The 13346-nt window shown below is 37.9% G+C and overlaps 1 protein-coding gene across 4 annotated transcripts in view; it reads right to left on the bottom strand.

Annotated features, from left to right (window-relative positions):
* The window catches only part of GASK1B (golgi associated kinase 1B), a 43021-nt gene that overhangs the window by 19449 nt on the left and 10226 nt on the right, over positions 1–13346 (bottom strand). For all 4 annotated transcript variants that reach the window (XM_019733238.3, XM_019733240.3, XM_019733241.3 and 1 more), the window contains one exon: positions 5609–5823. In XM_019733238.3, coding sequence (XP_019588797.3) covers positions 5609–5823 — 215 coding nt within the window. The remainder of the gene's footprint in view (positions 1–5608; positions 5824–13346) is intronic.

Below are 13346 nucleotides of genomic sequence, written 5' to 3'. Positions count from 1 at the left end.
ATAAAGAGTGGAAGAGACTAGGTCAAAGGTTCACACCTATTAATCCATTTCATTACATTCAGTAATCAAATAATTAGAAGCCAGCTGCGAGTTAGGAGAGGTAACTGAAGAGAGACAATGGTAGAAGGCAAGGCATACCAATTCATATTTGCTTGTTGAATTCATGAACATAAGCTGATTACTCACAGTCATCAGCAAGAAAACTAGCTTCATGGAACAGTTAGTTTCCATAAGCATCATTTTCCCCATTCCGAACATCTTTCCACGTTCAGCCCTGTTAGAATCCCTCTCTGAAAACTCTCTTCCTATCTCTCATACTCATCTTATTTCTGCAAGTTCTTCAGTTTCTAAACTAAATGTCGCACTCTTAGTCTGCATTATCATGCCTCCAATTCCATAAAAACAAATAGCATCCTATTTGTGGCTACAGAATGTTAACCTTGACTCCATCAGGACAGCTGATATATTCTGCTATGATTATCTGTCTCGTCTATTAGTCTATTAGATTGCATAATGCTTGAAGCCAGGGAGATGGTCTCTTTTAATCACCAGCACTAAACCTGCTGAGTGTCTGGAACAGAGAAGAGCTCCAAAAACATCTGTCAAATCCAAGTGAAAAGAAATACGTATAATTTATTTTGTTGATGGTGGAAGCAAACATCTCCCAAGATGCATCTCTGTCGGACCCCTCTGTTTAAAAACTCCTTAATATCTCATCAAATAAATAGCTGTTCTTAAAAATATATAAGTGTAGGAGCAATACCACTAAATAGTAAAAATATTCAATATTTTCTCTTCATTTAATTTTTCAATCTCAACTTCTACTTCTCTTCCTTTAACAAACTTTGTTTCTTTATTTACAAGTATATCTTTGTTGCAAACCATTTTATAGTCTATCTCTGAGGTCAAAAGCAAATTTGCTACATCCTAAATCTTCTTCTGTTATTTTATATAACTTTTTGGAAAGAAATTTCACCAAATCTTGGAAATTCAAATACTCTCTAGAATACTACTCTTTGTCATCCTAATGGAAATTAACTTTTGTCTACAAAGTTCATACCCCCACACTTCATGAATAAAAGGTTACTTGTGTCTCTATCACATTTTATAGACCCAGTAAAATAGCATAGGCTTTGTGAATGTAGATTTGTTAACAGGGTGAAACAAGAAGAATGTTGTGCACAGAAAATTAACAACTGTGTTCTGTATTCTCTCACTTTTTCTATAGTATCATAAAACAAGTGATTTTAGTTTGCTTGAAGCATAACCTTTTAAAGATTATTCACAAATTCCATTCAATACACTCCAACACATTCTCAAACACCATTTAAATAAGGAATATATTCAACTTTAAAATAAAAATTTCAGTGAAACTGATGAGAAGGATTATTATATAAAAAATAACTATCTTTTTAGGGTACCCGTGAAAAATGGCCTAAGCTTATTATATATTTGTTCAGTAAACACTTTCAATAAATATCTATCACTAGTGTATGATGCTAATTATAGGAAGTAAAAAGATCAATTAAGAGATGATCTTATTAAAAACATATAATTTTTTTTGGAGTAAACTTTACTATGAGCAAAGTCAAAAGAAAAACAACCAACTAAGAAAAATTATTTGAGCTATATAGGATTGACAAAGGCAAATGTTCACGATATAGAAAATGTTTTTATAAATCAATAAGTAAATGTTATGAATGCAATAAAAAATGGCAATGATTTGAATATACAATTCAGAAAATATGAACTGCAAATAATCAATATTTGAAAATATGTATATCCTCAATCTCACTCATTATGAAAAAATCAGAAATATAAACAAGACCCCATTACCTTCCATAAAATCAGTAAAAACATTAGTTTTCTACCTCCCAAAGTTGGCGAGAGAGAGGGAAACTCACACTTTCTTATCTTACTGGTGAAATTGTAAAATGCTGCAATATCTAAAGGAAATCAGCCCTTTGTCTGTTGCACTATAGGAAGTAAATAAATGTTGGATAAATGAATCAATGTAAGTCCATTCTCACAGATGCCATCCTCAGACACATTACTTGATATACTTTTGTAAATACTAACAAAATTAATTCTTAACAATTGGATTAAGTTCCGCCTTTTAGATTCAGTGCTTTAGCCAGAGCCAAAATTAGGAACTCCAATCTTAGTATCATAACTTGGACAGGTTCCAGTAAAGTCTTGCAGAGATCTCATCCTCATGAATTATCAAGACCAAGAAAGACCTCCCTTACTTTCCCAGGAAGAAGGAGCAAGAGAGTTGACTGCAAAAAAACAAAACAAAAAACCACCTCCCCTACCAATAGCAGCAGTTCCTGCAGAGGTAGCAGCTGCCTGATGCCAAGTATCTCAAGCCAAAGGTGATCTTGGCTCATAACGAAAGAACTAGAGTGGATTGGGGGGAGTCCTCCAGGTAATGAATGACAAAGCCTGAACTAAAATAGGAACACAAGCTATACCTAAAAGTTAGATTTAGGTGATATCAAGGATATGGTCTGTATGGATGTGAGGCTACGTCTCACGAAGCATCTAGGTGACTCCCGGATTTTTCACTTGGAAAATTCAATGATGCTGCTGTCATTCCCCCTTAAAATGAAAGGAAGCATTGTTCAGAAGTTTGGCTCTTAAGCCAGAACTCCAGACTCTATTGCATACCAGCTATGTGACTCTGTCCAAGTTACGTACTTCATTTCTCTTTTCCTAGATTATCTCATCTCTAAAATAGAAATAATAATGGTATGTATTTCATAGGGCTGACATGTAGATTAAATACGTTAATATTTTAGTGCCTAGTATCAAGTGCTTAGAACAGTGCTCGGAATATAGCAAGTGTTACATGATTGTTAGATTATTAATAGTATTTATTTAAGGATTTGAAATAGTGATCCTTGTTAAAAATTTATAATAACGATTTCATGTGCCCAGACTTATCCTCAAGGACACAGACAATGGGCATAATGACGGTAAAAGCTGATGATGCCCTCAGAAGATGGTGGCTCAGTTGGAATTTGTTCTTGCTCAGTCAGGGGAATGGACAAAGAGAATTACAAAGCAAGCACACGTCTTGCAAAAACAGTTCCCTTCTTCCATGTTCTACCATACTTCTTCTAGGCAGAAAGTATCACTAGTCTCCTAAATAACTGCTTCAGACAAACGGGATATTTAGGATGCCGTAAATATCACATGATTATTGCCAATCCCTGTCCTTCCTCATGTTTTTTCCTATCCTCTCTAAGATTGGCAGCCTATAATCATGCTCAAACTCTTCCTCCTTCACTATCTATTTTATGACAAAGAGGTCTCCCTCTTTTGACCTCATAACAATAAGAACTTGTATTATTTCAGCCAGCCATTCTTGCATGACTCTATCTTTTTGTTTTAGACACCATACTTTCCAAACTAAATATTTAAAAAAAAGAAAAATCAAACTTGGGGTGGGGCAATGAGGATACAATCTTATACTACTTTGCTACCCCTGTGGTTTGTTTTCTATAGTATAAGGCACAGCAGATGTGGCATAAATACATATTCATTGGATGAATGATAGCTGTAGCTCCCCTCAATGATAAAGACAGAGTGTAGACTGAGATTTAGTTAAGATTCCAGAATAAAGACAAATGTCACTAGAGACAACTAAAAGGGTTTGCCCTCTACTCAGTGCTGATTGGCTCATGCGCATCAGCTACAAACCTGGAGATCATTCCTTTCTCACAGGCTTCACTATCATGGATTTCCTCTCCATCCTCCCCCTAGTCATCATCCTCAGAACATCAACATCTGTGCTGACCACTCCTCCAAACATCTGGCCTCGAAATGAGTACCTTTACCTACTTAACCCTATACATTTTCATTCATGCTCCACTTCATTGCTGATGCATTTTTATCACACTGACTTCTTTCATTAACCTAAGGATAACTTGGTAGTTGTTATACAATAATGGTTAAAAATATGAAATCTAGAGTTAGTCAGACTGAAATCTCTACTTGGGAACTTACTAGCTATGTAATTCCGAACAAGTTAGGTAACTGTTGAGAGACAATTCTCCAGGACATTTCTGCACATCTTATATCAGGTTTTATTCTGTACTATCTCTTCAAGGATGTTAGTAAAGCAAACAGCCTTGGAAGATACAAAGAGTGTCTCCCTCTGAGGTGGAAGACAGACGTGTTTCCTGACCAAGCTATACGGTCTCCTTCTGGGGCAGATTTTAGGCAGGTTTGCTAGCAGCCTTTTATAAGATTGGGGGTTTCCTGAGCCCAGAGTCAGCAGTGACACAAACCCACTACATACGGCATTCACCAGGGCCACTACCGGTAGGTATCACTCCATGGGACCTAAGAGACAAAGGACTATGAAGTTCATGCCACCTGCTGAACCATGAGTAACGAGGTCATTTGTCTCTGCCCCAGGAATCCTTTGTCTTCTGCTAGCATCCATGAACATATGGCTGACAAACTTGTTAGCTTTCAAGAAAGGTAAGATCTCACATTTCTCACAGCTCTCGATCATAACCTCTTTATGCCTCAGCTTCTCTACTTATAAAATGGAGAGGGTGCTTAAAACCAGCGTGAGTCTCATATCTGGACTCTTCAACAATATTTGGTGACTCCTGATTGCCTCTTTGCCAAACCAAATTTCATGCTTTCCAGCTCATTTCTCATGGTGGCTCTGTGGCACTGACATCATAAATCATTCTCTCCTTCATGAAAGTTCCTGATCCCTAGACTGTGAACTCTGTACTAAAATGGTTTCTTTCTTACGTTTTTGTCCCTTTTAGTTCCTTCCTGAAATGTCAGACACCTGAAAAAGGAGAACGCTTTGCAAATGTCCTGAGATTGTCCTAAGTTTCCACAAAATACTAATTAACAATACAACAGAAAGCCAGTTGTTTCTAAAATGGAGAAGGGAAAAGGCAGTAATCAGAATGAGGGGGTGAATAGAGTCATGACATCTTTATCAAAAGAAGATAAGAGGTATAGAAATCTGTAAAATGTCAAGTCACTCAATTTTGTAGATGCTTGATATTCATTTTTCTCCAATATTTAATTATAACGAAATATTTGTAAAAACTTACTAGAAAGAAAAGAAGGGAAATGGTGGCTGTTATATGCCCAAATGACCATTGAAACACAGTGTGGAATGATGGAAAGAAATCAGATTTTTACCATCAACAGATTCCCAGGGAATCCCAGCCCCAGCTTCTGGTAATTATAAGAACTTGGGTGAGTTACTTAATCTCACCAAACTTCAGTTTTCTCACCTCCCAAATGAAGTAAAACCATCCACCTTGAAGAGCTGTTGATGGGTTACCTCAATAAATTGTGTCGATGGTGAGTATGACTATCACAGGATTGTAGTATTAAGTAATTATTTTCTTTAGAAATTAATAAAAGGGCTGAGGGTAGTTCTGAATATACCCCAAAAGGATGTAAAATTTTGTAATGTGGTAGTACACTTGCCAAATATAGATAGCATTATAGAACTTAAACTCTGGCTTCATAAAAATTCAAGATGAAGAAAATTCCTTAGTGTCAGACTTCGATAATTCAGTGTCAGTCTTAGATAACCACTTACTCGATTTGATAGACTTACCTGTAACAGAAAATCAAAGAGGGCCATCTTGGACCACTCGTGGTGATGTACTTCAGTACAACCCCAGTCAGGTTTGGGGACTCGACCATTCTGCCAGCACTTCTGTTTTAACAATTGCTGATAAGTCCCCCAGGTGAGCTTAACAGATGAGTGGGTGTCATTACTTGTTGGAGACAAAGATGAATCCCAGAGAATGACAGGAAATGGGCGGCCATCTATGGAATTCAAAAAACAAACACGTTTTTAGCATGCTAATGCTCGGTGTGTGCCCTTAGACAGTCATACTTTTTTTGTTTGTTTGTTTTAAGGAGGGTGCAGCTCACAGTGGCCCAGGTGTGGGAATCAAACCAGCAACCTCGGTGTTAGCACAACGCTCTAACCAACTGAGCTAACCAGCCACCCCCATACATTCTTTCACAGCTTCACTCTCTCACCTGTCAAATGTGAGAGTTTGATTGGATGGTATTTTATGGTCCCTTTGTCTTCTGAGGCTTTAATATTTTATACCTCCATGATACTTCCTGATAGAAGTCTTATAAAACAGAAAGTTATTGTTAAACAATGATAGGGAAAAAATATTTTAAATAAGATACTTTATAGATGTGGCAGGAATTGGCCACTAACCACCAATAGCAACGTCCTCTGGTTAATGTGGTTTTATTCCACATCTAAAAGCAGCCACCACAAAAAAGGAAAGAATCCAGACATTTATAATTGTCTATTCAGTGTCTGAGTGGAGCTGCTCTCTATTTGTAATAACAACTGTCTGATTTTCTGAGGCCACATTATGATGTCAGGAAGAAAAAGAATTTTTAGAAGTCACAAATTTAAAAGTGAAATGGTTTGGTTCACACCAGTCACTATAATTTCCACTGAAGGAAAAAAAGAAGCCAGAGGTATTTTTTTGTTGTTTTGTTTTGTTTTCCTTTTTGATAGAAACATCATGACTTTTAGTATTAGATCATTTACTCGTGTATAACCTCACGTAGTATATTTAAGCAAATGACATTTCTTCAAATGCATATGTACAGATGATTTTTCAAAAAAAAATCTGTCACTCAAAATTTTTTTGTCTCACTCTCGATAGTTTAGACATTTCATGGCTACACTGCACGAAGAATGGCAAGTCTGAGCGCAGGCAGCATGAACGGAGAACACCATATCGTTGGGCACATGGAATGACACTTTAAGCTTACAACTGGTAACATCACTTTCAAGCTCCCATTTCTGCCAAATAAAGTCACCAAGAGACGATGATGAATAGCTTTTCAGGATGATGCTCTTGGGTGAAAAAAAAAACAAGAACAATAAAACGGAGTCACAAAGATTTGAAAAAAAAGCCACCAAAAAAAAAAAAAAAAAAAGCCCACTTTAACAGGCCTGGGCAACGGAAGACTCTGAAATTATGAGTGGAATGTCTAGACACGTCACAGGAATTTTTAAAAGCCCTTTTAAGTAACCTGAGAGGTTCTCAATATGCAACTGTTTTTCTTTCTGCTAAAGACATCGTTTACCACCTTGCTTGCCTTGCCTTCTTCTATAGTTCTTACCTCTAGTCTTTAACAGAGGAAACCATCATCTTCTCTAACCACTCTTGAATTGGGTGTTATGGGAACTTCAACAGTTTTAATAGCATTCACTTAATCACTCTAATCACCGGCATTCCAGTTTTTTCAAAAGAAAAAAATCGTTCTCCTTTTAGCCTTGCAATTTTGGCCAGGGCATATGGAAAGTCATTTAGATTGTGGAAAATATGCCACAGTCATTGACATTGAATTAAGAGAAAAACAGAGGGAAAAAAAATACATGAACCGTTACTAAAGAACCTCATTTTTTAACATTATCTCTCTCCTTTTGATTTCCTTCTACTTTGTAAAATGGTTTGGGGCTGCTGGGACCTAAAGGACTATTCTCTAAATACTATGCCAATTAAAAAAATAATAATATATCCCAGGTAAAAAGCAATCCATTAGGCAGTGGGAGATAATGCACCAGTGTTATCAAACAGGAGTAGAAGACACAACACAGCTTGCAAAGACATGGCTACTCCAGACTTCTAAAGATAAACACCGAGAAACCGTATCTGTCAATGTCTTTGGACCAAGGTTACACACAGATAGCACTTTGCATTCTCAGTGCTAGGAACTGTTCAAAGGGAGTTGAAACCTAATGGGGAATTTCAATAACACAAATCAATATGTGAGACAGACAGGCCAGCAGTTTCCTCAGCAATTCACACAGCACTCTCACAGAAACAACACATACCCACATAAACAACTGAAACGGTTAACAACCTTCCGGGCTATTTTTCCTTTCCTTTAGGAACATTTGTTTCTTATTTTAAAAGTAATTAAAAGTCAATCTAAAAGTCAGTGCATTTTAAGAAATGTAGAAAAACATTAAAATGTATAGCTAAGAAAACAAAATTCATCTATAATCTCATATCCTAGTAACTGGTTCTGTTATTTGGATCATTTATCTCTGGTATTTTTCCATCCCTTTCTTTCTCACCTGAAAATGTAAATTATTTTTAGAAATTTAAGGAGTAAAGCTTATTAAGAGCTCAGACTCTAGAATCCAACAGACCTTTTGAATTCTGGTCACATTACTTCTTAGCTTTGTAACATTAGACAAGTTATGCAACCTTTCCTTGCTCTTATCTTCCATAAAATGAGGGTGACAATGTACCTTCCAAATGGTCGTTGTTAGGATGGCACACTTACAGTTTTCAGCCTGGTATCTAACATATATATATATATATATATATATATATATATATATATATATATATATATATGCCAGAACGGTTTTGTTAAGACTGTTATTACACATATACAGTAAATAATCACACAGTTCATCAGTCTTCAACTGGTCTTTATTTGTTTATTGAGCATCTACTGTGTGCCAAGGCCTGTTCTAGACCTGAATTAATTAATGACTTTTTTTTCTTTCATGGAGCTTATATTTCCACCAGGGCTAAGAGGCAAAAATTGTGCAAAGAAAATAAACTATTTGGGATTATCTTATATATACATGATTAATTTGTCATAATTGTTTCACTAAATATTGTACCATAAACATTTATTTTATAATTGAATATTTTTAAATAGCATCACTTTAACTGAAATACACTAATATAGCTCAGAAGTCAGCAAACTTGGTTAAGGGCAGGTAGTAAATATTTTAGGCTTTGAGAGACATATGGTCTCCATCGCAACTCTTCAACTATGCAAGTGCTCAACTCTTCTGTAGCATAAAAGCAGTCAAAGACAAATGGCTTTGACTATGCTCCAATGAAACTGTATTATAGACGCCAACATTCACATTGCATATAATTTTCAAGTGTCACAGTAATATGATTCTTCTTTTGATTTTTTTTTCAACACTTCAAGTCGTAGAAACCATCGGCATCCTTAAGGGCCATATACAAAAACAGGCGTGGGCCATCTTTGGCCCATAGACTTTAGGGTATCACCCCCTCATCTAGTCTATGAGAGTATCACATTTCATTTACCATTTCTCTACTTTAGATCATCAAATTTTTTGAATAATACATTTTCTACACGGCTATATAAAAAGTTGTTTTCCAACTGCCAAGGGGAGCTTTCCACTGATAAAAATAATTGGCTGCCAATTAATATTCTGTGCTTTGCTTCACACCCATCCATGTCCCTCAGCAAAATACTTTGAATGCTGACTACCACATAAAGACGTTCCATCCTGCCTTGCTGGAAATCAGTGCTCCTCCAGAAAGGGGGGTTTCCAGAATCCAAGCAGGCAGGTTAGTAGCAGGTCTCAGACTGCGCGGTGCGTGGCCATGGGCATTACGACACAGGGTCTCCTCGCTGCATATGTGTGCATATGGCCCTCGCAGTCATAACAGTATGGCTCCAGACCTCTGAGCTGTGAGTACTACTGCAAGGAGAATTCCACTTTTTATAAAAATGTGGCTGTGAAAAGAATTAACAGAACTGTGATAGATCTGAAGGGATGACAGAAAAATAGCCTCTGAAAACAGGAAACTGGTTAAAGCAACTTACCCTGAAATATTTCAGAGATGAGGAGCATTCATCTCTTTGCATTCGGGTTTGTCAGAATGATGCAGTAATGTACTCTCTAGAGAAATCTAAACAGTGAAGAGATAAAATTCTAACTGTCAGAGTGGTGAGAAAGCAGGGTTTAAAAGATATGTGGGTGTTCGAGTGAATTAAAGGTAACACGGCTGTCTTTAAAAATGACACTTGCCAGGAAAGCTTATTTTTTTTCCCAAATCTGAATATTTTCCCTGAATTCTCATGTTCTCCCAAGTTGTTCTTTATTCAAATGCACACAAAAAAGCCATACTTATGAGAATATAAATGTGAAAATTCACTGAGAATGAGAGCCATGCACAGTCTCCTTTGCCTGGATTTATGAACTGGTCTTCACTTTGAACACTGGTGGGCTGGTTTTGTTCACCTGTGGGAGACGCTCAGCACACTGGGAGGGGTTGTGAATGCCTGTCTGCATCTGTCACTGAGCAAAAATAAGTAAAAATGTCCTGAGCGCTGATATCGAAACTCCTTTCTATCACATGGGACGACTTCCAAGACTCCTTGTGAACAAGGCAAAAAGGAAAGTGACAGTCCAGCTCAGAGCCCTTCATTAAAAACAACTCTACAAAACCCATTCAAGGAAACAAAGTCCAGTCAAAAGCTGAGGCTCATCTTTGTCACCGGGAATAAATTCTGTCGGGCTCCACTGCAACTGTCCAATGCACTGAAGGAAAAACCTTAATGCTGCACGTCTCTAATCGCTGATGGCAATTGTTACGTTGATGTAACTCCAATGATAGCGCAGCAGTTGTCTTGTTACTAATGATCCCTTAAGTGCTATCTGCTCTGTTTTTCTATTGCCTTCGGGTTTGGGCAATTAAAAAGTATTTGAAGTGAGAAAGAGGTTAAGGTCTCCAGGCATAGAATTGCTGGATGTGAACAAGTTAGTCAATGTGAGGACTGGCAAAATAGGAATGCAAGATTCTGTAACAGCCTGGAGGGAAGAGGAAATTTGCAGGATTAGATGAAATTTTACTTCTGCTCTGGGTTTTAAATATTGCTAATTGACTTACTCCACACACAAAAAAAAAACATAAAGTATGTACAATTGTCCTCAAATGGACCTATTGGCTCCAGTGCTTCAGCTATATAAGAATTCAGAAAATGGAGGCTGTACGAGATCCCAGACCCAGGCGAAGCCCAGGCCTTAGAGAGTTTAGAGTTTAGTAGAAACAGATAAGTGCATATATGTAATGATGACCAAATGAAATGTGGGCCAGTTTAATGAGTATTTTGAAGGGAATAAGGGAAGGACGAAAATGAAGACAGTTCTCAGTGTAAAGCCAAGAAATGAAGAAATGGTGTGCCCCAGGACAGCTATGTGGTGAAACGCTGCAGTTTATAAGGAGAAGAACTTTTACTGAAAAGGAGCTGAGTGTAGGGAGGTAGAAAAAGAAGTCATGATGTCAATTCTATTCTTGACTCCATCACTGGTCTCCACAGGGCATGAGCCAGCTTGTCCATGACGGAGTTTCCTGCCGTGAGGAGTACCTTTCAAATCTGTCTGGCAGGATTGTGTCACAATCCAGTGAAACACTGAAAATGCAGCACTGTCAAATACCAGTGCCAAAAAAATGTATACACATGACTTGTATCCATCTTTTGTTATTGGTATATTTTGAGTATTACAATTTTAATACAGTTTTTGTTCCTTTCTTGAAATGTGTGTATATATTTTTTGGCACCCTCTGTATTAAGGAGAGCCAAACCTGTGTTTGGGTTTTATGACTTAAAAAAGGGGGGTGGTGGGTAGAGAGGCAAAATTCCATAGATTTTTATATGTATACATTTTATATAGCCAGCCAAGTTCTGGATATAGGGATTTGTCCTAGAAATAGATTTCTGTGTGATTTAGAACATATTTGTTCAAACAAATAATAACTATATTTACCCATCTGTGTTTTTTTTCCACTTCATAACTTGTTTTCTCTAGGTTAGACTGAATTAATCTCCATATTTCCTCAAGAGTTAGCTAAGTGCAAAGCTAAAGAAACAGGAAAGGAGAATATCTTGTGACTTCCTCCATCACAAACTACTCAAACAATCTAAATCATCAGTTCTGATTTAAAAACAGTGCCTTTTTTTGTGCTGAACCTTTGACTAATACACAGGAACTTCTGCTTTCTAGGCCTGCCCTGGACTTCCGCTATGTAAATGGAAACTCCCAAGCCTCCCAGACTCTTCCTGTCTCAATATTCCATTAAAAAAAAAAAAAAAAAAAAAAAAACAGGAATCAAATTTGACTTCAGAGGGTGGTGATGATGTGGTCACAGGCTCCACAAACAATCCCATTTTGTAAATGAAGTCTCGGTCACATCAGGGTGACCCTGTCCTGGGCAATTCAGTGTTTATATAAATGGAGATAAAGGAGCCATGAATTCCTGACCAGAGTGACCTTTGTACAGTGCAAAGCTGATTACATCCCTCCTCTTCTTCAAGCCCTTCAATGATTCCCCGTTATCTGCAAGATAAAGTCTACTGTGTCCTTACATGACCTTAAACCTGCCTACTCTCCACAGCTTTATCTCACCTCATCCCCACCCACAACACTAACCTCCTTTTTTCACAATTGTTTTGCAATTTCCTAAGCACACTCTGCCTTCACAAGTTTTTTTACACATCTACCCTTTCTACACCCACCCAATCTCTCACTCTACCCACAGTGACTTTTAAGCACCAGTTCTGACATTATCTCTCCTGGAAGTTTATACAGTTCCCCTACCTACCCCCCTACACACACACACACACATTCTAGGCTAAATTCTCCCTCTCTGTGCCTGCAGAGCCTCCTAAAAATATCTCCACTGAGGTCCTCATCATACCCTTCTGGCATGGTGGGTTTGTTTAGCTGTCTCCTGCCCTCCAAGCTGAGAGCTCTGTGAGAAAGGGGACTATTTCTTAATCACCTTCAGATTTCCAACTCCTGACATAACATCTCAACCAAAGCAAACATTCAAAAATGGTGACTGATAAATGAATGAATGAATTTTTCAGGGTCCCTCAATTTTCATCTAATAGCCCTTAGGTTCTAAGGAATGGTCAATGGACCGGTTTGGTTGATGTGACATCCTAGTAAGCAGTGATTTCACTGTCCTTACTCATAATGCATTCTTTGAGAAGGATTAGTGAGAAACCTGAGAAACAAAGGTGGGGGTGTACAGAGGTTTCCACACCCTCATTCTACCCAGCTTGGGCTCAGCAGTCCACTCCCATGTCACCCTAATTCTCTGAGACCCTGGAATGGTGAAAACAAGGGTGGTGTACATACCACTGCCTCTCTCCTCCTGACCCCAAATCACTGTCATGAGAAAGGAAACAGTTAAGGCATCAGAAATCAGACAGAAAGGCAGTGGGGAAAGGGGGTTACAATCTGGATGCATGATTAACCAGGAAACCCCAGGCCACAACCATTGCAGGCTAACATGAAATGTGAAGGGATAATGGGACACGGTATACACACTGACAAGGAACAAGACTCTGGCGGCCTTCTCACCCGCGTTTACATCGCTGCCGCACCACCCACAACCCATGGCCTTTAGAAGACACGTGTTATTCTCTGAGCCTCGTTTCTTCCACAAAGAACCATCCAACAGTATCTGATGTATGGGACTGTTATCAAACGTAGAGAGATAATGAATGTCAAG

Source organism: Rhinolophus sinicus, chromosome 15 (assembly GCF_057876585.1).
Source record: "Rhinolophus sinicus isolate RSI-liver-muscle chromosome 15, RSI-T2T, whole genome shotgun sequence".
Classification (NCBI taxonomy): Eukaryota; Metazoa; Chordata; class Mammalia; order Chiroptera; family Rhinolophidae; genus Rhinolophus; species Rhinolophus sinicus.
The sequence above is the reverse complement of the archived record's forward strand: the minus strand, read 5'-3'. Positions and strand labels throughout refer to the sequence as shown.